At 36.2% G+C, this 25,856-nt stretch overlaps 1 protein-coding gene and 1 long non-coding RNA gene across 2 annotated transcripts; one reads left to right on the plus strand and one right to left on the minus strand.

Moving 5' to 3' along the window:
- The first annotated feature begins 413 nt into the window (after positions 1-413).
- On the plus strand, positions 414-24,502 carry LOC123546876 (uncharacterized). The gene is made up of 5 exons (XM_045333497.2): positions 414-567; positions 15,547-15,823; positions 19,701-19,904; positions 20,498-20,901; positions 23,280-24,502. Exons 1-5 carry the CDS (start codon positions 464-466, stop codon positions 23,503-23,505), a joined length of 1,215 nt encoding a protein of 404 aa, XP_045189432.2. The 5' UTR covers positions 414-463; the 3' UTR covers positions 23,506-24,502.
- LOC123566427 (uncharacterized) lies at positions 10,108-13,679 on the minus strand. Its single transcript, XR_008372380.1, has 3 exons — positions 11,851-13,679; positions 11,421-11,540; positions 10,108-10,302 (listed from the first exon to the last, which is right to left on the minus strand). It is a non-coding gene; the product is annotated as an uncharacterized LOC123566427 (long non-coding RNA).
- Positions 24,503-25,856: the final 1,354 nt, after the last annotated feature.

The raw sequence follows: 25,856 nt of genomic DNA on the forward strand, positions 1-25,856 counted from the left end.
ACATTCTTTACAATGTCAATGAAACTGCATTATTATACATCAGCTGTGTGCTTTTATTGACTATCTTACAGTTTCATCACAATCAGCAGTAACCCTTGCAAATAATCATGGAGCTATAACAAATCTATCACAACTCCGTGAAGTAATATATGATCTTAGAATGAAAGTGATAATTTTGCAATCTCAATAAAAACATTAATGCTAAAAAGATGAAAAAAATATTTTCCCCGTAATATTTATTAGCGAGTTAAAAATGACCGTTCAGAAGTTTTGTTATTTAAGCTAAATTTGTTCCTATGTTATGTTCACCTCAGAACTAATGTTTGGTTGCGCACATTGTGTAGCGTACGATATGTTCGATTAAGTATACTGCTGCTTTGATAATCAAATAAAAAGAGTACAACCAACAAAAATCTGCATTACTTAGACGTTTGTTTGTTATTATTAGGCGTGAGAAGTCGAGATGTGGAAGTCCTTGGAATACTGCGATTTTACCTTGACATGGGACAGTGATCACGATCCAAATTTTCTGTCAACTTACACTGTTACACAGAATGATGATGACTGGTAAGAATAATTAAAAAAATAGAAATAATACTAGTAATATTTGACCAGTTACCGGATAAAACCCATTTCCGGACATAGCATTTACGATTTATTTCGAGCTTATGTAGAGCGGTTCAAAAGCACCTAGAGTTCTTATGTTGTATTGTTACTTGTCTTGCCGACTCAAAATAAAATTTAATTTATCTTAGCGGGTTTGGGCACTTAAGCGTAATTCTCCATAATGTAGTGATAAAAAGAAGAGGAAAAGAGGACAGCTTAATATAGCTCCTTAGTCTGGTCTTCATACACACTAAAAAATAATTTGATGGTAAGATTGTTTTACATTAGTCCAACTAATAATTTGTATTGTACACGAGTCGCGATAATGTGATAATTTTGCACAGGTTAATATCTCTCCTGTACAACATAGCAAAGAGCTATAAAAATAAGTAGATTGGCAACTTGAAAAGCATATAGAGCAAATCTCGCCAACATCCCGTGATAACTGAATGAGATCTCGTTTACCGGAAGTGGCGCTTTCTCCACGCTCCATTTTGTATGCGAAAGCAATTATTCATCGGTAAATTAATTATCACCGTATGACCACGCTTCTTTTGATGGCAAGAAACGTGTACTTTGTGTCTTAAGACTATTTCACATTAAACGAATGTTGTTTTAGAAGCTAACATGTATTCTAAATGTAGATTTAAAGGTACAAATTGTAACTCCATGCTCGCCGATGTTTGTTTTTACTAAGATAACGCCGATTCACGCTCTGACACGAGATCACGCGAGATTACAGCCAGTTGCCATTCTGTGTATTTTATAGTTCTTTGAACATAGGAATGACCTTTTCTGTGGTGAACCTTCTGCGAAGAATCAACGCGGGGATTTTTAAATCGCATATTATCTATTAAAAAACAAAAATACTAGTAACATAATTTTTAAGATACCTGGAAAGAATACCCATTTTTTCTTTCCATTCAGTTTATTAAAAAACATGAGTTTGTCACTTTTTTAAACAAAGCACCCTAAAGTTTACACACATTTTACATGGCTCTGCTTCATGTCACATGATCAATAACCGCATTGTCGGTTATACTAACTGTTTTGTAAGACTTAAGAGTGTAATGGCAGACATGTATATACGGCCAGGTAGCCAAATGAAACATATAGTGTTTATGCTTTATTAATGTGTTATATTGTTATCTTTAAACTATAAAATGGTTCAATTTTATTTTATTTTACGATTTTATCGTTTAAGTATATTGCCTGATCGTGTTTTTATCAAAATCTATTTTCAACACAGAAAAGGTCTTTACTGGTTTTGACGTAAAGAGAGGGATTCTGCCTGATCACGTAAAAATCTCAGCCAGTTCTGACCAGATTATTTGGACTAGTTTTATATAAATGTGACAGGCAATTTAACTGTCAAAACTTCGAAGGACCAAATAAGGAGGATAAATCACAGTACAACATCATGAAAAGTTACTGGTTTTATCGCTTGCGCAGACGTAGTAAAGGTTAATTGTGAACAGTACATATATAAGTATAAATCACCAGAAAATTGGTAATTTTTGAAAATCATTTGATAGTTTTTACATAAATCATTGCGGAATTGCATCTCCTTTTGTTACATGTACGTTTTATGATTTGGTTTTATGTTCATGCGGACGTCTGACCGTCTGAAGTTTTTCGCAGGCCTAGCTCAAAAGGTATTTGATATAAATTAATGAAACCTTGCATGAGTCTTGCACCTCCTATTTTTCGTATGGCTCCGCCCCCTATTTCCAGAGGTATTGCCCCTGAAATAGTCAAAAATGCATATTTTCACCTTGTGACGTGCCAAGCTCAAAAAGTATTTGATATAGATTGATGAAACCTTGCATGAGTCTTAATCATTATATGAACTTGTGCACCTTTTATTTTTCATCCGACTCCCATGTTTCCAGAGTTATAGCCCCTAAAATAGTAAGAATGCACATTTTTACCTTGTGACATGCCTAGCTCAGAAAGTTCTTCATATAAATTGATGAAACCATGCATGAGTCTTTATTGTGATATGAACCTGCGCACCTCTAATTTTTCATCTGGTTCCACCTCCTGTCCCTGAGTAATGGCCCCTGAAATAGTCAAAAATGCACATTTTCACCTTTGACGTGCCTAGCTCAAAAAATATTTCATATAAATTGATTAAACCTTGCATTCATGAGTCTTTACCATGATAGGAATTTACACACCTATTTTTCCACTGCCTCCACCCCCTATTTCCTGATTTATGGCCCCTGAAATAGTCAAAAATGCACATTTTCACCTTGGGACGCGCCTAGCTCAAAATTGATGAAAACTTGCATTTGTGGGTCTTTATCATGATATAAAATTGCGCACCTCTTATTTTTTGTCTGGCTCCACCCCCTATTTTTAAAGTTGTGGCCCCTGAAATAGTCAAAAATGCTCATTTTCACCTTGTGACGTGCCTAGCTCAAAAAGTATTTGATGTAAATTCATGAAACCTTGCACGAGTCTTTATAATGATGTGACCTTGCACACGTGGCATTCTTCTTGAGAATCTTAGCGCTTATTACAGAGTTATGGCCCTTGAAATAGCCAAATTTTGTGATGCTCATAGCTCAAAAAGTATATGGCCTAGAATAATAATGAATCCTTTATATAAAATCATTAAAATGTTTGTTCAGGCTGTACCCCCTTAAGATTGCAAACATTTATATTGTCCCTTATTTGTGACAAATGTACCAGTGGGGGCACACCCTGTGTCCTACAGACACATTCAAGTTTGAATTTATCTCATATTCACAACAAAATCAGCATTTAAACCCAAATCTGCAGCGATGAAATTTCCTCCATTTTTAGCTCACCAGAGTTAAAGGCTCAGGGTGAGCTATTAGGATCACTCACCGTCCGTCGTCCGTATACTTTTACTTTAAACAACATCTCCTCATAAACCGCTAGGCCAGTTTCATCCAAACTTCACAGGAATGTTCCTTGGGTGAAGCTCTACAAAAAATATTCAAAGAATTGAATTCCATGCAGAACTCTGGTTGCCATGGTAACCGAAAGGAAAAACTTTAAAAATCTTCTTCTCAAAAACCAGAAGCAGTAGAGTTTAGATATTTGGTGTGAAGCATTGCCTAATGGACCTCTACCAATTTTGTTCAAATCATGACCCCGGGGTCAAAATTGACCCCGCCCAAGGGGTCACTTGATTTTACATAGGAAAATCTTAAAAAATCTTCTTCTCTAAAACCAGAAGCCTAGAGCTTAGATATTTGACTTGTAGCATTGCCTAGTGGACCTCTACAAAAGTTATTCAAATCATGACCCCGGGATCAAAATTGACCCCGCCCCAGGGGTCCCTTGATTTTACATAGATTTCTAAAGGAAAATCTTCAATTTTTTAAAAAAAATAAACCAGAAGGCCTAGAGCTTAGATATTTGACATGTAGCATTGCCTAGTGGACTTCTACAAAATTTGTTCAAATCATGACCGCCGGGGTCAAAATTGACCTTGCCCCAGGGGTCATTTGATTTTACATAGGAAAATCTTCAAAATTTTTCTAAAAATAAACCAGAAGGCCTAGAGCTTAGATATTTGACATGTAGCATTGCCTAGTGGACCTCTACAAAATTTGTTCAAATCATGATCCCATGGGTCAAAATTGACCCCGCCTCAGGGGTCACTTGATTTTACATAGGAAAATCTTAAAAAAATTTCTAAAAATAAACCAGAAGGCCTAGATCTTAGATATTTGACATGTAGCATTGCCTAGTAGACTTCTACAAAATTTATTCAAATCATAACCTCCGGGGTCAAATTGACCCCACCCCATGGGGTTACTTGATTGTACATAGAAAAATTTTCTAAAAATAAACCAGAAGGCCTAGAGCTTAGATATTTCACCTGTAGCATTGCCTAGTGGACCTCTACAAAATGTGTTCAAATCTTGACCCCCCCAGGGTCAAATTGACTCAGCCTCAGGGGTTACTTGATTGTACATAGGGAAATCTTCATAAATTTGCTAAAAATAAACCAGAAGGCCAAGATCTTAGATATTTGATATGTAACATTGCCTAGTAGACTTCTACAAACGTTGTTCAAATCATGACCCCCTGGGTAAAATTGGCCCCGCCCCAGGGGTCATATATTTTATTAGGAAAATCTTCAAACATTTTCTAAAAATAAACCAGAAGGCCTAGAGCTTAGATATTTGACATGTAGCATTGCCTAGTGGACCTCTACAAAATTTGTTCAAATCATGACCCCCGGGGTCAAAATTGACCCCACCCCAGGGGTCACTTGATTTTACATAGAAAAATCTTCAAAAATTTTCAAAAAATAAACCAAAAGGCAAAGATCTTAGATATTTGACTTGTAGCATTGACTCCGGGGTCAAATTGACCCCGCCCCATGGGGTTACTTGATTGTACATAGAAAAATCTTTAAAATTTTCTAAAAATAAACCAGAAGGCCTAGAGCTTAGATATTTGACATGTAGCATTGCCTAGTGAACCTCTGCAAAATTTGTTCAAATCTTCTATCATCATCAAGGATCTTCTTAACGGTTAGCTTCAATTCTTGTCTTGTTCTCCCATACCGGCCCAATCCTGGACATTTTTTGTACTGCCCACTGTGCCAGTCGAAACTCTTCTTTTTCTGTAAAAACAGTTCTAGGGCCTGTTCTATTAGTTGCAAACTTTCTCTGGAAAATGGTAAAATACTGTAAAAAGTCGAATACAGTTACTCTATATTTTCTTTTATGATTATTATTATTTATTATCTATATTTTCTTATTATACATAGACATTTATTTATTTATTTAGATTTTAGTGAGTGACTTTGGGTGCACATGTGTGTGCGAGTTAGCGAGGGAATGCAATAAAACAAACAAGTGTGCAATACTTGCATTAATTGGTCACAAGTTACGTTTTTCCCATACATAGACTGGAGCTACATGTTTGTCATCTTAACAGATCTAAACATACTTTAACCTTGTCATGTAATGTAGTTTTTGGAATTCCAAACGATCTAGCAGCTACATTCAATGTTATGCTGCCACTTTGAACAAGTTTAGCGGCTTTGGCAAATATTTCACGTGTGTATTTCTTTGCTCCGAGGGCTTGGCTCATACCTAATACATCAGAATTTTTTTTGACATACATATATATTTTACAATACACTACATCTAGAAATCAAAAAAACATAACAAATGGTAGACTATGTTTATCGATAAAGGTCTAATAGTATTACACTGTTTGTTCACAAAAAGACGCTCCGTGAAATTTCGATAGTGTATTTCCGAACACACAAATAACATTATAAGTGGTCTGTTGATCTCCAACAGCAACGAAAACATAGCAAAATGTATACACATGCGTATAACTACTTACAAAAGCCACAAACATAAATACTTTAGACACAAAACCTTAACTTGTGATGTTTGCAACCTTACCATTTTAAGAAATTTTATGGAAAGTGTCTGATATACTAACTGGGCAGAAGTTTGAATTGTCACTGTAACATGTGTGTAAAATCAATATGGCAGATGGAGGCTTCCTAGTTTAAATGATTTGCCTGCCCGCTTAGCTCAATAGGGAGAGCAGAGATGTATGGATTGTTGGGTAGTGAGTTCGAGCCCTGGGCAAGGCTTAACTATGTTCTCCGTGACGAGTTGTTAAAAGACATTGTGTCTCAAATCATTTGTCCTCCACCGCTGATTCCTGTGGAGAAGTTGGCAGTTACCGGGTACTTACAGAGAACAAGTTTGTACTGGTACAGAATCCAGGAACACTGGTTAGGTTAACTGCCCACTGTTACATAAGTGAAATACTGTTGAAAAACAGCATTCAACCCAAAACAAAGAAATAGTTAAATGTTTTGGCGCGTGTAGAACTTTGTGCAACGTCACTGACAAAAGTTATGACGTCATGTAAGAATGTTCGGCTCAGACACAATAGTCAGAAATGCCCAACCCTCCCTAGTTGTAGAGACAAGATACAGTAAATTGATATATAATATGATATCAATTAGGTGCTGTTTGACCTGATCATATACGAGTAATGTTCTTTGTTTTCCACATAAGTTGTTATTTCCGATATTTTTCAGCATGCATTACAGGTTTTGCTCTTGTTATGAATAAAAGGAATATTTCAGTCTTTTTCTCAAAGCCACACAAAATATGGAATGACAGGAAAATTAAGAATAAAGTCCAAAAACTATTATCTTTAAGTGGTTCTTTAATAAGGCCAAGTATACAAACAATTTAGAAGTAATTATTTCCTCAATTAAAACAAAAGCAAAATGACAATTGAGCTGTGCCATGAGAAAGTCAACATAGTGGGTTTGCGACCAGCATGGATCCAGACCAGCCTGCGCATCTGCGCAGTCTGGTCAGGATCCATGCTCTTCGCTTTTAAAGCCTATTGGAATTGGAGAAACTGTTAGCGAACAGCATTGATCCTGACCAGACTGCGCGGATGCGCTGGCTGGTCTGGATCCATGCTGGTCGCAAAGCCACTATGTTGGTTTTCCCATGGCACGGCTCACATTATTAGTTACAAGATTTCATTCAGATTGTTTAAGAAAAGTAAGAGTTCACTAAACTGAAGTTATATTTTTTCGCAATTTTTGGTCAAATTTTACTGAATTCATATAAGCTAATAACACATTTAAATGAAATTGTACAAATACTTTTTTGAAAATTTCTTTTTTGAGTGCTTTGCCGACCAAGATACATGTAGCTGTGATGCTTGACTTCATATTTTCGGGGGGCCTCCGTGGCCAAGTGGTTAAGGTCGCTGACTTCAAATCACTTGCCCCTCATCGATGTGGGTTCGAGCCTCACTCGGGGCGTTGAATTCTTCATGTGAGGAAGCCATCCAGCTGTCTTACGGAAGGTTGGTGGTTCTACCCAGGTGCCTGATCGTGATGAAAAAATGCACGGAGGGGCACCTGGGGTCTTCCTCCACCATCAAAGTTGAAAAGTCGCCATATGACCTGTAATTGTGTCGGTGCAACATTAAACCCAACAAATCAAATCATATTTTCAATCAGAATTGAAACTGATGTATGAAATTAATGTATTATATTTGTCAAAGATTTACACTGACAAATGTATATTAAGCCTAAATCCATTAGAGTTTGAGCCTCATTTCTCGCATTGAATTCTTCAAGCCAGCATCCAGCTGGCTTACAGAAGGTCGATGGTTCTACCTAAGTGCCCGGCTCTGATGAAATGATGCAGGTAGGGACACTTGAGGTCTTCCTCTACCATAAAAAGCTGGATAGTTGCCATATGACCTATGATCGCAGGGTTTTTATGCCCCCGGCATCTACTGATGCGGGAGGCATAATATTATAGTGATCGTCCTGTCTGTCTGTCCGTTCGTCCGTCCGTTCGTCCGTCCGTACGAGGTTAACCAAATGGGACCGTTTCGTCTAGCATCAATACCCCTTACTAGAATGACTTGATACTAATGCAGATGTAACCTGTGACCATTCCTCATCTTCAGACATCACCTGACCTCAGTTTGACCTTGACCTTGTCTTCATTTTGGACTTAGGTTGCTTTATATGGGCCATCTCTTGGTTAACCAAATGGGACCGTTTCGTCTAGCATCAATACCGCTTACAAGAATGAATTGATACTAATACAGATGTAACTTGTGACCATTCCTCATCTTCAAACATCACCTGACCGCAGTTTGACCTTGACCTCATTTTGGACTTAGGTTGCTTTGTATCGACAAGGATGCCACCGGGGGCATCAAGCGTTTATTGAATGCAGCTCCTTGTTTCTTCCTGTTTTGGGAACATAGCCTATACCCCCAATATTGGGAATTTTGATGCGTAAATGTTCCAAATTGGGAAATATTTAGTCCCATAGGATACAGCAAGGATGTGTTTAAGTACTTTCTCATACACTTGTTTTACATTGTACAACCTCTTTAAGATACTGCCATTACAAAATTGTCCATAATTTGGTCAATGTTTGTGCAATTTTGATGAAAGTTTTTTCAGAATGTAGATTGGGAATTTTTGCACTCATTTTAGGAAAAATACATACTTTTTGGCATTGGGAATATAGCCCAATGACGGCTATAAAAACGGCCGAAAAAAAACCCTGGATCGTGTCGATGTGACATTAAACCCAACAAAACAAACAAACATAAATCAAAAAGAAATGCTATTCTGAGAAAAGTGACCACGTATACAACCTGTTCAATCCCATGCTTCATCACAGCAAAATATAAAAAAAGCTTTTAACCTGTTTTGTAACTCTTCACCAAACTTGGTCAGAAGCAAAGTCATATGGTGGAGGTCTGCTTCAGGTGGGCCTCTTGTTAAGTAACTTGATATAAATGTTCCTTGTGTAACCCTCTATCAAGATTATTCAGATTATTCTGATTTGCCATGTGGCGTACGTGGTCACTTTTCTCTATATGTATATTAAGTGGAAACTTTAAAAATCTTCTTGTATGAAACCGCAGGCCCGATTTTGAAATAATTTCACACAAATGGTCCTTGTGTGACCCTCTACCAAAATTGTTCAAACTATTCCGATTTGTCATAAAAAAAGAAAAACACGGCCACCAGAGGGCATGGTTACTTTTCCCTATAATATTTATGTATATAGTGGAAACTTTAAAAATCTTCTTGTATGAAACTGCAGGCCCGATTTTAAAATAATTTTACACAAATGGTCATTTTGTGTGACCCCCTACCAAAATTGTTGAAATTATTCTGATCTGTCAAAAAACATGGCCTACAGAGGGCATGGTTACTTTTCCCTATGTGTGTATCTTCTTGTATGAAACTGATGGCCTGATATTGAAATAATTTAATGAAAATGGTCCTTGTGTGACCCTTTACCAAGATTGTTCAAATTATTCCGATCTGTCAAAAAAGAAACTCATGGCCACCAGGGGTGTGTTCACATTTCCCTATGTGCATAATTATATGGAATTGAAAAAAAAACTTTTCAAGGAAGCTACCCGTCCCTAGAATTGCCACTATAATGCCACCCTTTTCAATGGTGGAGTATTTAGACAATTTTCCACCAAAATGCCACCTAAAATGCCACCAAAATGGTGAAAAAATGAACAGGACAGACTGGTAAACCCGTTTTCCACTAAATTCCACCTCTTTCCACTTGTGTACACCTTTAGGTGGCAATAAGTGGAGTATTTAGACAGATTTACACCATTATGCCACCATTATGGTGGAAAATTTGTTTGCCATTTAATTACACCAATAGCCACCTTCATGGTGGCAGTAAGTGGAGTATTTAGACAAATTACCACTAAAATGCCACCATTATGGTGTAAAATCTATTTTCCACTAAATGCCACTTACTTCCACCAATCGCCACCTAATAGGTGGCAGTAAGCGGACAAAATTTCACCAAACCGCCACTATGGTGGCAGTCCTATTTTCCACTAAATGCCACCAAATAGCTGGCAATAGTAGGAAAATACGTGGCAACTAGTGGAAATCGGCTGCACCTGCTGAAATGGAAAAAAACTCAGTAATAAGCAAAAATCATATTATATTAATATAATTTTTATTTTTATGAAAAATCAAAGACTCTTCACAAGAAATCACAAAAGATCTGAACACGAGGATCAGGATGTTGTCAAAGCAGTCTTATTTCTTCATATTCCAGGATGGCTTAAGTAGATGGCAAATGACTCTCCAAATTTCACTCCTTTGGATGTAAGGCCATTTTTCCAGCACACAATCTGTAACAGCAAACCATACATCTATTAATAGATATATTTTTCTAACATTCTGAATAATTTTGCAGAAAAATTGTAAATTTCCTCTAGGAAATATATGAAATCAAAAGACTAAACTAACTCACTGACATAACAAAAAACTCTACATTGTCAAACTTAATCTATGTAAAATACTGTGAAATCATTTAAATTCGCTGGCATGAAATTTCACGCAAACGTAAAAAGGACTTTCGTGCGGGCTTTAATTCGCACATTTTCAATTTATAAGTGAAAAAATAAATTGAAAAATAATAACAGCACAGTCTTAAATTCACGCATCCGTTCTAGCGCCAAATACGCGAAAATTCGTCCTACACGAATAAAAACGATTTCACAGTAATATGCAACATCTTTATTATAACTGTGAGAAGTTTAATCAAAACCTACATTGTAGAAAAAATTCTATTCACTCAAACAGTTACATTGTTTTGTGGAAATATATGCATCTTGAATCAATAACAAGAACTTGAGAATTGATGAAAAATGTGGAAGCACCATTGCTCTAAGGTGATTTACACCTTGTGTCAAATTTCATGAATATTTATCAATGGATTACTTGTTATGTAAGAATTTACGGATTTAAAAACAATTAAAGGGCAATAACTCTAGTTACTGAAGTGATCCTGATGGAAATTGCACATGCAATGCTGTCCTGTAGTGATCTACATTTTTGTAAAGTTTCATGAAGTTCCATCAATAGATACAGGAAAAATCCCCATTTTTTACCAAATCAAGGGGAAATACTTCTTTTACTAGGTAAATAATTGAGCAGTGTTAAGCAGTGTTAATTAGCTTATAATAATTACATGAGGTTTAGTGATTCTGTAGACAAAGCTATAAAAGTATTTTTCCAATTACAAGCATTTTCAGTTAATCTGACGGACAGATAAAAAAGAAAGGACAACGCCAAAAATAATATCCCTCCGCCTTTGGCAAAAGGTAATAGTAGCACTTGGGTATTTCATCACATTTATAATTAATATTTATCATATATATGCCAGGAAATTCTATTAATTAGTGTATTTCTTTAAAAATTAAGGGTTATTTAAACATTAGCTTTTATAAAAACATATAATATTTACCCGATTCAAAATTATCTTGATATGTTTCTTTTATGCCGCAATAAGCTGTATGCTGCCCAGGTATATACAGTCAGGAAGGCGTATCATGTCACAAAGTTGCACTTTTTTCACAGAAGGAACCTGGTATGAACAGTTTAAAGTACATATTGTATCCTAAGTGCTAATCAATAATGTAAATACAAATGTAATTACAAAATGATACAATTTTACAAGCAGTGTTATAAACATGATTGAGCTATATTCCAGAAAATATATCTGGGATTTATCCATCTGCCAAACTTCCTAAGACATAAAAGGAGATTTGTTGATTTTAATTTAAAGCAGTTTGGTAAATGTTGTTTCAAATTCAAGTATTTGTTAAGAGTAAGTAATTAAGACAATGTTAAAGACAGTAATAATTAAAAAAAAATAAGCAGTATAATATTGTTACCTCTCACAATGTGTTTCCATTTTCTCCCTGGCTGACTCATCAAATGCCAGATTTCAAAATTTGGTATTACTACATAGATAAATTGATTCCACACATACACTTTCTTGGTCAGCTAAAGAAGGTGTCAAGTCCTTAAGTTGAAAAGCTATTGTAAAAACATCCTTTTTATAAACACTTCTTTTTTTTCAATTAATGAAGAGAAAAGGCAAGAACTATTTCTTTGCATCTGACCTGATGTTTGCCTGCATATATAAATCTTAACTGACCCAAATTCCACCTGGGATTGTTTCTATACACTTGTGTGGGAGCTTGTAACTTGATCTATCATTAATCTTATCTTTAACCAACTTTCACTCATGCAGAAATAATACACTGCAGACACATTTAAAAAGATCTTTTCAGATTCAGCTAGTACAGCCAATTTCCACTAGTTGCCACCTATTTTCCACCTTTTTCTGCCTTTCATTGAATATAATGCAAAGATATAATAAGTAATAAATATTCTGTCTCACAAAATAACAAAAATTCAAATTTTCTGTATACCACTCTGAATATTATTTTTGTCCAGCTACAGTCAGCATAGACTTATTCTCATTTTAATGAAACCCTTTGAAGAAGGAGCCTGGGTATACTGTTTTGCAGATGTTGGTCAGTCTGTCGGTCATTTGGTATGTAGACCAATCGGTTTCCAGATGATAACTCAAGAACGCTTGGGCCTAAGATCATGAAACTTTATATGTAGGTTGGTCATGACCAGCAGTGACCATATTGACTTGGAGGCCAGTAGGTCAAAGGTCAAAATCACAGTGACCTTGAACAGTTAAACAGTTTCCAGATGATAACTCTAGTACTCTTGAGCCTAGGATCATGAAAGTAAATGGGAAGGTTGAACATAGCTAGCAGATAACTCCTAAAGATTTTTAGTTCAGTAGGTCAAAGGTCAAGGTCACAGTGAGCTGGAACAGTTAAGCTGTTTCCAGATGTTAATTTGAGAACTCTTTGACCTAGGATCATGAAACTAAATAGGGAGGTTGATCATGAACGGTAGACGACCCCTACTGATTTTGAGGTCAGTCGATGGTCAAAGGTCTAGGTTACATTGACCCAGAACATTAGAACTTTTTTTGCCCAAGAACTAGAGAATGCTTTTGTCTAAGATCACATTTGATACAGAAGTCACTTATGACTGGTAAATGACCTATAATTATTGGTTTAAAGGTAGTACATCAAATGTCCAGTGCACAGTGACCAAGTGATTTCTGTTTCTTGTACAGTAACTGAATGTATCAAGGGGGCAGGGAGCATTTTGTGTTCTACGAGCTGTTGTCAATGTAGAGTTTTAGCAAAGTCAGGTTCCGTGTCAATTAGGCCTGAAGTTTGAAGTTTAGCATTATACCTTGATTCCAACCTGAGTCCATGTGAAGATTTTTGTACACGGTAATCCAATGTCTTACAGTTCTCTTTTAAATCAAACATCACAAAAATTTCTAAGTTTTTTTTCCACCTATTCGCCACCAAGAAAATTTGCTAAGTCCCTATTTTCCACTAAACGCCACTCAATTTCCACCATAAAAAAAAGCTATGTTCTACTTTCCACCAATTTACACCTTTCTGCCACCATAAAGAAAAACTATGTTCAAATTTACACCTAATGCCACCTAAATGCCACCAAAATAAAGTGGCTTTTGGTGGCAAATTTACCACTTAGGTGGAAAAAAGAGCTGAATTACACCAAACGCCAACTAATGCCACCTATTTACACCAACTGCCACCCTTTTTTCATGGAAATAAGTGGCAAAGAGTGGCATTAGGTGGCAAATCTAGGGACGGGCGTGTAACTCAGTGAGCAATCTAGGGCCATCATGACCCTCTTGTTTATTGAATGTCACCCTCAGACTGATAATTATGTCTCCCCTACTGGGGGAGACATATTGTTTTTGCCCTGTCCATCCGTCCTTCCGCCCATCCATCACACTTCATTTCCGATCAATAACTGGAGAACCATTTTACCTAGAACCTTCAAACTTCATAGGATGGTAGGGCTTATAGAGTAGACGACCCCTGTTGTTTTTGGGGTCATTCAGTCAAAGGTCAAGGTCACAGGGGCCTGAACATGGAAAACCATTTCCGATCAGTAACTTCAGAACCACTTGACCCAGAATGTTGAAATTTCATTGGATGATTGATCATGCAGAGTAGATGACCCCTATTGATTTTGAGGTCACTCTTTCAAAGGTAATGGTCACAGGAGCCTGAACATGGAAAACCATTTTCGATCAATAACTTGAGAACCACTTGACCCAGAATATTGAAACTTCATTGGATGATTGATCATGCAGAGTAGATGACCCCTATTGATTTTTGGATTAGTCTATTAAAGGTCAAGGTCACAGGGGCCTAAACATGGAAAACCATTTCCAGTCAGTAACTTGAGATCTTCTTCACCCAGAATGTTAAAACTTCATAGGATGATTGGACATGCAGAGTAGGTGACCCCTATTGATTTTGGGGTGACTCCATTAAAGGTCAATGTTGTAGTGGACAGAATTCCCATCAATAATTTGAGAACCATTTGACCTAGAACCTTCAATTTTCATAGGATAATAGGACTTTCAGAGTAGATGACCCTATTGTATTTGGAGTCACGCCATTAAAGGTCAAGGGGCTGAACATAGAAAACTCTTTCCAATCAATTACTTGAGAACCACTTGACTCAATGACCCCTACTTATTTTTGGGTCACTCAATCAAAGGTCAAGTTCACAGGGGCCTGAACATGGAATGCCATTTCAAATTCATAACTAAGCCCAGAATGTTAAAATTTAGTGGAATGATGCCAAGTAGATGATTAACTATGCATTGGGGGAGACATGCGCTTTTCTACAAAAGCATCTTCTAGTTATTTACTGTGAAGCAGCAGTTTAGGATGAAGTGAATCTTGGGTTGAGAAACACAACAACAAAATGCTGCTAGCAGTATACAGGTCTACTTTGACATATACTTTAACTATAAATGGAAAAATGTTCTGTCTTCCTGTATATAGTAAAATTAGCCCTTACTCTGCTAAATTTCTATAATGAACATGTTCATCTTCCAATTTGGACAGTACCATTAACTGTTTGAATGGTGAACAGTGCAGACTATGATCAGTCTGCACGGATGTGCAGGCTGATCTTGGTCTTCACTGGTTGCATAGGCAGAACCACTTTCCAACAACAGGTTAAGGTTAACACCAGTTTATTTGACTTGGCGTTTTTTTGTTGTTGTTTTTTCAAAGTTAATAGATCAGTAGTATTTCATTATTCTAGAGGCTATGAAATGAAAGAAATGGAGGCTTGGGAGGGTGAATAAAAATAAATAGTCAGTTAACATTTACTGTATTACTGAAAGCAATCAAAAATTGAGAAATATATCTAAACTAGACATAAGTGTTGTAGACAAAATTGTTAGATTTTCAGATATGTGTACATATATATAATTTTCATTAGATATTCCTCATGTCTTTAGGGTATATATTTTGTTTTTGCAAATTGGTTGTTTCAGATTTTAATGGATAATAGCTTGTAAAACACCTTGGGTATCGATCAGCAAGATACTAAGCAAATCATTTATTCTCCATCATTTTTTTATTGCAATACAATAGTAAGGTATCTAGTTGAAGAATTAGGAGGTTAGTAAAATTATTTATTGTTTGCAGGAATGAAATGGATGATGGCATTGATCAACCAAATTCTTCATTTATAACCTGTACGAGGAACGAACATTCATGTACATTAGAACTCGGTTGTATGTGTAAACCACATCATGGTGTATCGATAGTGGGTGTGAAGGTCAGAAGCCAGGCACAGACTATAGAACTATATTCGGATATAGATGGTTATTTACAGACTGCGAGATGTAAAACAACTGATGAAGATGGGTCTTTCTGCTGTACTGCTAAGCTTGAAAATCCAGTCAACAAACTAGATATGAAGGTACTGTTGAGTTTTGAAATCATTTAAGATAAGATAAGATTGATTTTAAGTCGGAAAGACTTATAACCCTATTGAGAAAGTAGATTATATCCCTTTTTAGCTCCACAATTCGGAGAATAGTGGGGCTATACTACTCGCCCCGGCGTCGGCGTGACCTTTCTTGGTTAAAGTTTTTCGGCAACCTTTGTTTTTCTGTCTTATCTTTGTTACTATTGCTTATATCTTACTGTAACTTCACATAAACATTGTCCAGTATACAAACAATGTATGTATAGGGGCTGAGCCCATTATACCCAAGGTCAAGGTCACCAAGCTGTTATACTTGGGTTATTTTTAAGGTTAAAGTTTTTCGGCAACCTGTGTTTTTCTGTCATATCTTTGTTAATATTGCTTATATCTTACTGTAACTTTACATAAACATTGTCCAGTATGCAAACAAAGTATGTGTTGGGGCTGAGCCCATTATACCCAAGGTCAAGGTCACCAAGGTGTTATACTTGGGTTATTTTTAAGGTTAAAGTTTTTCGGCAACCTTTGTTTTTCTGTCATATCTTTGTTACTATTGCTTATATCTTACTGTAACTTTACATAAACATTGTCCAGTATGCAAACAAAGTATGTACAGGGACTGGGCCCATTTTATCCAAGGTCAAGGTCACCAAGGTTATTTTTAAGGTTAAAGTTTTTCGGCAACCTTTGTTTTTCTGTCATGACTTTGTTACTTTTGCTTGTATCTTACTGTAAGTTCTCATAAATATTGTCCAGCATACAAACATAGTATATGCAGGGGCTGGGCCCATTATACCCAAGGTCAAGGTCACAAAGGAGTTATACTTGGAATTATTTTCATGTTAAATTTTTTCGAAAGCTTTATTAATAGACATATCTTTTGTACTTTAAAAGATAATGACTTGAAATTAAAAATATTTGTTTATAATCATTATCTGCATGTGTGGTTACATACCCCATAACTCTAATTGTTTTTCTGACAGAATTATGCCCCTTTTGTACTTAAACTTTTTTTGCAATCTTCGCTTTCTGGATATTACTTTAATACAATATAAGATAAAGACTTGAAACTTAAAATGTATCTTTATCACCATCATCTGAATGTGTGGTAACAATCCCCATAACTCTGATTTGTATTTTTGACCAAATTATGTCCCTTTTATACTTAAATTTTTTTTAACAAACTTCGTTTTCTAGACGTAACTTTGGTACTATATAAGATAATGACTTGAAACTCAAAATATATCTTTCCCATCATCATCTGCATTTGTTGTAACAATCCTAATAACTCTAATTTGTGTATTTGATGGAATTATGCCCCTTGGTGTATCTTCCTTTTATAGTAGAGGTCTCGTATTCAGACGTGTATTCATTTTACTGTCAAATCCCCGAATAGTGGAGCACGCTGTCTTACGGACAGCTCTTGTTAAAGTGGCATTATGCGCATCTTACTGCACTTAGTAAGTTTTGGTGAATGTTTTATAAGCAATTTTCAGTTGCTGTGCATTTAAATGTGTTAAATTAACGATAATGACGTATAAGTATTTGAAGCTGATGCTTTAGAAATAAAGAAATGTGACTAATAAAATAATAGTTCTTTTCTTCAATCTTCTACGCCGTGATCTCCCTTACCTATAGGTAGATATTTCTTAAGTTGAAGGGAAGCAACTCCTGCATGCAGTTTGACTTTTCTTAAAAAGACTGCCCCGGTCAAAATAAGAAATGTCATATTTGGAAAGTTATTATTTCATACTGGTAACAGGAAGAGTTTAGTATACTGGGTTAAAAACTATGATTTCCCCCACCCTTTTTATACACACCTCTATTTCAACTGGATTTTTACTTGAAAAAGTGCGCATATTTCCACTTTAATCTCTTGTTTCAGGCGTTTTCAAAGAACATCAGCTCTGAAGAGTTTTTTAAATGGACTATATATGAGCCGTGCCATGAGAAAACCAACATAGTGGGTGTGCGACCAGCATGGATCCAGACCAGCCTGCGCATCCGCGCAGTCTGGTCAGGATCCATGCTGTTCGCTAACAGTTTCTTTAATTCCAATAGGCTTTAAAAGCGAACAGCATGGAGCCTGACCAGACTGCGCGGATGCGCAGGCTGGTCTGGATCCATGCTGGTCGCAAACCCACTATGTTGATTTTCTCATGGCACGGCTCATATAACAAGTGTATGTTAACAAAATGTAAAATGTCTACAGTATTGAGAAATGATAATTATACAGCTTAAACCCTGTTAAATTAGAAACATGCTAATCCTACCAATTGTGGTTTAAAACTGCGTATAGGAAGAGATAGTTGTGAGGTAACCAGGAATATGGGTCAAAGTTGCCATAATTAAACATGTTAAAGGTCCATAAATCCTTTCAAATTTTTTATCGTAAAAACAGATGAAACAGCTTTCCATATAGATGTTATGCATACTTACATTGGTTAGAAAAGCATTGTGGATGAACTATTATAGAAAGAGCCATAATGGTTGTCAAAAAAAACACAATAGATTCATTTAATATTCTAGAGAATATTCAGCAATATTCAAACCTTTGAGAAATGTTAAAGAAAGTAATTATCAGATATAGATTTAACAACAAATAAGTGTATCTTATGTTCATAAAGGGAAATGCGGCAGACACAATTTAACAAGTTTAATGAACCTTTAAAAGATACCTAAAGCAAATCAGAATATCACTCAAATCAGATTTCAGTTTTAATTTCATTATCGTATAAATGTCTGTGGTTTCCACAAAAACAGTTACTTTGTTTCAATGCAGATTTTCTGGATTTTAGATTTAAAGATAAAATGCACTGAAGTTATATTTATTTGGGTGGATTGAAGTCCCCGTGAATAATTATGAGTACACAGTATATAAATTGCGACTTTCAATAAAAAAATTTGAAATTTTAATGAAGTTAAAGTTCCTTAAGGCAACATACACAGTAACACATTTTGATAGTTATCAGTTATGTTTCAGTTAAGTGTTGTACCGGTATTCTTGCTTTGCTTCGGTTCTGAATTGAATTGGACATGTTTAATCTTATAAGTTACAGACAGGATTTTTCTTCTGTTTCTTTTTTCTTCTTTCGCTTCAAAAGAATTTGTTATGGATAAAATGAGGTAAATATTTTTTGTTGAGTGAGGGTAGTGTTCAGTTATAAGCCACTTATTTTCAGGTCTTGATAGTGTAAAAGAATAGTTACTGGTTATATAGAAGAATATTTCTGGCTATAGTGACGTGGACCATTGTGACCATTGTCTTTCAGGAGATTATCATTGATTTATTTTTGACAGGTCATACATATAATTGATCATTTTAATTGTTGGGAAAAACAGTAGGTGGTTTAATTTGGTGATTTTTGACAGCAGGTTTTATTTTGGCGGCAAATTTTAACACTGCCATTTAAAAAAAGCTGTCAAAAATACGCCAACATTTGGCCACGCAGATATAAAGACTTATACATAAACTAATAGGTGCAATTTACAACTGTATATATGTAATTCATATTTTGCATGTTGATAAAAGAAAGTGTAAATAATATAAATTTTCAAAGATTACAAAAAAAGCACTAATTTCTAATTACCAGACATGAAAATTATCATCTATAAAAGATTCGGTTTGTAGGAATAAGCAACATGTGCTGTTCAGGGATATTTGTTCACAAAGAGAGGATAGGGGCTGGTATCTGTCATTTTTGGGCATTTTAAACAGGCATTTTAGCAAAGAATATAAAATTAATGGGACATTAAATTTTAGTTGTTCATTTGGATTTAGTTTCGTGAATTGACAAACCATGAATTCCACTAAAATTAATCCCGCCAAAAATATCAGTGATTTCACAGTATCATTAATATTTTACAGTTTGTGGGATTAGGTAAAAAGTCAGCGATCAGAATCTACAAGCTGCATTTTATGCTGAAACAAAACTATGAGAACAAGAATGGTATTAATGGCAGCACCGGAATGATTGACATGTCAAAGGTGAAAGGATACCTACACAGTATGGGTGACACCGCCCCGGAGGGAGGGACTAGACTATTGCATGCTGTGGAGGATTACCAACAGGTTAGTAAAAGAGGAATTTGTACTTGAAGTTATAGGTTGTTTCTTTGTGACACAGTCTGTCTGTTGTTGGGTTTGTGCACCTGGTGTTTTAATTGGGATCTGACATAGCAAGTCCAGAGTTACAGTCCTTGAGATGAGAAAAAAAGAGCCTAGGTTTGTGTCTCAAAAAGTATTTATTATCCAGAATTATGAAACATTACAGAAATTGTTTTGGCATAATTATGACATTGTGCATCTTTGGTTTTGTTAGAGATATCACTCAGCCAGACCAGAGTTATGGCCCTTGACTTAGTCAAAAATATACATAAAAGAGCTTAAAAGTTTGTCACACATATATTAAAAAGTATTTGACCTAGGGTCATGTAATATCATAGAAATATTATACAGCATGTGAAGTTGTGCACCTGGGATTTGAGTTGTGGCCCTTGATTGTCAAATATATGCATAAAGGGCATACAAGTTTTTGTCACATATATCTCAAAAAGTATTTGACTGAAGTCGTAAAACATTAGGGGATTGTTATAAAGCATGTGAAGTTGGACAGATATATTTGAATTTTTTTATTTAAATTTTAATATGATAAACTGTTTCAGTCTCAGATGTCAAAGTTTGGAGCATTGTCGTCTGCTCTTAGTTCAGGCGGCGCTGACAGTTCATCTATGCTTTCTAGCCTCCTTTCTATGGTGAATAGATCACATGACTTTGAATCAGCCAATCAGATTGTGCCAAAGCAGGGATATGCTCCAGATTTAACCAATAATCATCAAGAAACAAAATCACATGACTCTCTCAATGGTGGCCCATTGGCTGCTATGTTGATGTCAATGTCAAGGACTCAGGAAAGTGGTCAAGGTGATTCTGAAAGTCAGGGAGGAATGTTTGCAATGTTACAGAATATTTGTGGGAAAGTTAGCAAGCTGAGAGTAGCTGAACATGCAGCAGAAACAGGGGCAGAGACTCAAAAAGAAGATGATATTATAGACACTAAGGAAACAAGGTAATATAGAATGGAATATACTGTAGTGTGAAATTATTATACCCCCACAAATGAAGTTTGAGAGGGTATGTAGGAGTGAACTTATTGGTCGGTCTGTCGGTCCATTGGTATTCATGGTTTTCGGACAATAACTCATGAAAGGCTTGACAGACTAAATAATTTTTGGTACGCAGGTGTAACATCATAAAAAACAGGTCAAGTTCGACTTTGAGGTCAGTAGGTCAAAGGTCAAGGCCACAATGACTCGGAACAGTTAAACGGTTTCCGGATGATAACTTGAGAACTGGTCAGGTTTGACTTTGAGGTCAGTAGGTCAAAGATCAAGGTCACAATGACCTGGAACAGTTAAATTGTTTCCGGATGATAACTTAAGAATGCTATGGCCTATGATCATAAATTTTGGTACACAGATGTAACATCATAAAATTCAGGTCAAGTTTGACTTTGAGGTCAGTAGGTCAAGGGTCAAGGTCATAATGACCTGGAACAGATAAACGGTTTCCGGATGATAACTTGAGAACGCTTGGGCCTAGGATCATGAAAGTTGATAGGAATGTTGATCATGACCAGTAGATGACCCCTATTGATTTTGAGGTCAGTAGGTCAAAGGTCAAGGTCACAGTGACTTGAAACAGTTAAACCATTTCCGGACAATAACTTGAGAACACTTGGGTCTAGGGTCATGAAAGTTGATTGGAAGGTCGATCAAGACCAGCAGATGACACCTAATGATTTTGAGGTCAGTAAGTCAAAGGTCATGGTCACAGTGACCCAGAACAGTCAAACCGTTTTCAGATGATAACTTGAGAACGCTTGGGCCTAGGATCACGAAACAATAGGGATGTTGATTATGACCAGCAGATGACCCCAGTTGATCTGAGGTTTGATTTTGACATTGGCTTATTTCTGTGACAAGGCCGTATTCTGGGGGTATAATTCGTCACTCCTGTGACAGCTCTAGTTATTTCTGGCAGACTAATTTTCATGGATTTTGGTTGTGTCAAATCGTAACAAACATGTAAAATTCTGTTTTATTTTACTTAACAATTAGAAAACCACAAAGTCACGACCTCACAACTGTCTTTTGAAGTTCTGGATAAAAACTCAAAATTCCATGCCGACAAAATTAAATGATTTCACAGCGACATGAAATCATTTTTTCATTGGGGAGTTTTTTTTTTCATTCAGTGGTTTCTTAAGTCAGTGAAATAAATCCTAACAAACAAGAAAAAAAAATCAGTTTATTGTAGCTTTGAAATTTGAAAGTCCAAGATTTTCTGTCCCGTCAAGTAGCCATTTTTGTGGAACCCACAAAATGAAGCAATATGGGGAGACGTACGTGCTTAAAATTAATCTGTTTGAGCCCCAGTAATATTGAGAAGTTGCCAACAGATCTGAGAAATCGACTGCTGTATACATGTAAAGTTTGGGATGCCTGATTTTTCAAATTAGTTGGGCCACAAAATGAACATGCATATCTACTTTGTATAATATTATGGGTTTAAAATGAGAATTTAAGATAACCAGTTTTTACATGTCACAAGTACTTTTGGGTCAATCTGTATCTTCGTTCTGTATACTTGAATTCTAATATGTTTTCTCTGTTAAAACAGTCTTACGCTAGAATGACATCACACTAACATGCAGTGACGTCAATGTTTTTGTTGCAACCGAGAAAGAGCAATACTATATTTTATCCACTGTTTTAGATTAAGGACATATTAGAATCGAAATAATTTATAGCAAAAGAGCGTTTTAACACTATCTATACACTCAGGCTGTAATATGTCGTACGCCCTCATGATATTATCACGCCCGACAGATAACCGCCCAGTGTGCATAGTGTTAAAACACTCTTTTGCTATAAATTACTTCTTAAATAAAGTGTTACATTTTTGCTGGCTACTTGATGCAAGACCAATAATGGAAGGTATTGTTTTGTGTCTCCAGCTGTTACTATGTGATGAAATGAAAGGTTTGTTGCAACAAAATTCATTGCTCTTTTGCCAGTAGGGAACTTTGTATTGCTTGGCAATATGGAATATATATATATTTTTATGCCCCCAGCATCTACTGATGCGGGAGGCATATAGTGATTGTCCTGTCCGTTCATCCATTCATCCATCCGTACGAGGTTAACCAAATGGGACCGTTTCGTCTAGCATCAATACCCCTAACTACAATGACTTCATACTAATGCAGATGTAACCTGTGACCATTCGTCATCTTCAGACATCACCTGACCTCAGTTTGACCTTGACCTTGAACTTGACCTTGTTTTGGACTTAGGTTGCTTTGTATCGACAAGGATGCCACCGGGGGCATCAAGCATTTATTGAACGCAGCTCCTTGTTCACATTTGTAATTGTTCATTTCAGAGTTGAGACACATCCTGATATTGGTGCAAGTTTTGAGGATACAGTGTCTCCAAAACTGACTGGTTCTCACACTGAAATGTTGCAGAAGAAAATTGAACAGACTGTGTCACAGATGATAAATTTGAGTGAAGAGAAAATAATCCAGTATGTTGATACCAGACTAAATGCAATGGAAACCAGACTAAATGAGAAACTTGATACCCTTATTGAATTATTAAGGAAATGATAAAAGAGAAAATGTTGGCCAGGTGCTAACAAACAGGACTACAATTAAACCAGTTGTCATGACTTCAAAGTGCCATGTTCCTCCAGGTGGAATTAATAACTTTTAGATAACAGTTCTTTGAAAGAGCGTTTTACATTAAAAGGCTAAAGAATGACGGAACCTTTTGGAATTGGAGCTGGATCTCACGTTTTCCTTCACATTTTTCTGGTGGAGTCAACTGTATGGGTAACTGGTGACAACAATAAAATAGTCTTTCATATGCATGCATACAGAAATAAATCAAGTGTAGACACTTGGCAATGAGCAGCATGTTATAAATCTGTGATATTTTAATGGTGGCCAACCAAATTCTGGTCATCTTATAAATTTGTTTGAATCTTTAAAAACTAGTAATTTACTCGGCACTTGTAGATGTTACATAAAAAAATTATTGATTGGAATTAAATAGGATTCATTTCTTACAATTTCTTAAACCAAGATTGAATTTTCTAATGTTAGTAAGAATTTAAAAAAATACTTTGGCTAAGGGATGATGAAATTATAAGAACATTTTAACCTTTATCCTGCTGGCGGCAATTAATTTTGCCTTTGCGACCAGTGCAGACCAAGATCAGCCTACACATCTGTGCAGGCTGATCATGGTCTTCACTGTTCGCTATTGAGTAAGTCAGTTTTCAGTGAACACCCCTTTAAATGATAAGTGCTACTGCCCAAATTGAATGATGGACCAGTCCATTTTAGAAATTTAGCAGGGTAAAGGTTAATTATATTTATCAAAACTTGCTTTGAAATTATAATTACATTCATGAGTATGGATGAAGTTCAGTTGAAATACACTGTAATTTTTTTAGCTCACCTGTCACAAAGTGACAAGGTGAGCTTTTGTGATCGCGCGGTGTCCGTCGTCCGTCGTCCGTCCGTCAGTCAGTCCGTGCGTCCGTAAACTTTTGCTTGTGACCACTCTAGAGGTCACATTTTTTGTGGGATCTTTATGAAAGTTGGTCAGAATGTTCATCTTGATGATATCTAGGTCAAGTTCGAAACTGGGTCACGTGCCTCGAAAACTAGTCAGTAGGTCTTAAATAGAAAAACCTTGTGACCTCTCTAGAGGCCATATATTTCATGAGATCTTCATGAAAATTGGTCAAATGTTCATCTTGATGATATCTAGGTCAAGTTCGAAACTGGGTCACATGCCATCAAAACTAGGTCAGTAGTCTAAAATAGAAAAACCTTGTGACCTCTCTAGAGGCCATATATTTCACAAGATCTTCATGAAAATTGGTCAGAACGTTCATCTTGATGATATCTAGGTCAAGTTCGAAACTGGGTCATGTGCCTCAAAAACTAGGTCAGTAGGTCAATAATAGAAAAACCTTGTGACCTCTTAAGGCCATATTTTCAAGGATCTTATGAAAGTTGGTCTGAATGTTCATCTTGATGATATCTAGGTCAGGTTTGAAACTGGGTCCCGGCCTTCAAAAACTAGGTCAGTAGGTCTAAAAATAGAAAAACCTTGTGACCTCTCTAGAGGCCATATATTTCATGAGAACTTCATGAAAATTGGTCAGAATGTTCAACTTGATTTTATCTAGGTCAAGTTCGAAAGTGGGTCACATGCCATCAAAAACTAGGTCAGTAGGTCAGGTAATAGAAAAACCTTGTGACCTCTCTAGAGGCCATATTTTTCATGGGATCTGTATGAAAGTTGGTCTGAATGTTCATCTTGATGATATCTAGGTCAAGTTCAAAACTGGGTCACATGCCTTCAAAAACTAGGTCAGTAGATCAAATAATAGAAAAACCTTATGACCTCTCTAAAGGCCATATTTTTCATGGATCGTATGAAAGTTGGTCTAAGCGTTCATCTTGATGTTATCTAGGTCGAGTTCGAAACAGGGTCATGTCAGTCAAAAACTAGGTCAGTAGGTCTAGAAATAGAAAAACCTTGTGACCTCTCTAGAGGCCATACTTGTGAATGGATCTCCATAAAAATTGGTCAGAGTGTTCATCTTGATGATATCTAGGTCAAGTTGAAAGTGGGTTACGTGCCGTCTAAAAATTAGGTCAGTAGGTCAAATAATGAAAAAACCTTGTGACCTCTCTAGAGGCCATATTTTTCATGGGATCTGTATGAAAGTTGGTCTGAATGTTGATCTTGATGATATATAGGTCAAGTTTGAAACTGGGTCAACTGCGATCAAAAACTAGGTCAGTAGGTTTTGAAATAAAAAAACCTTGTGACCTCTCTGGAGGCCATACCCTTGAATGGATCTTCATGAAAATTTGTCAGAATGCTCACCTTGATGATATCAAGGTCAAGTTTGAAACTGGGTCACGTGCCTTAAAAA

This window comes from Mercenaria mercenaria, chromosome 9 (genome assembly GCF_021730395.1).
Source record: "Mercenaria mercenaria strain notata chromosome 9, MADL_Memer_1, whole genome shotgun sequence".
NCBI classification, from domain to species: Eukaryota; Metazoa; Mollusca; class Bivalvia; order Venerida; family Veneridae; genus Mercenaria; species Mercenaria mercenaria.

Excerpts from the sequence above, each read along its gene's own strand:
- LOC123546876 (XM_045333497.2), top strand. The coding sequence starts at position 464 with ATGTGGAAGTCCTTGGAATACTGCGATTTTACCTTGACATGGGACAGT. Across the intron at positions 15,824-19,700 it reads TCAACAAACTAGATATGAAG|TTTGTGGGATTAGGTAAAAA; the intron begins GTACTGTTGAGT and ends AATATTTTACAG. Across the intron at positions 20,902-23,279 it reads ATAGACACTAAGGAAACAAG|AGTTGAGACACATCCTGATA; the intron begins GTAATATAGAAT and ends TGTTCATTTCAG.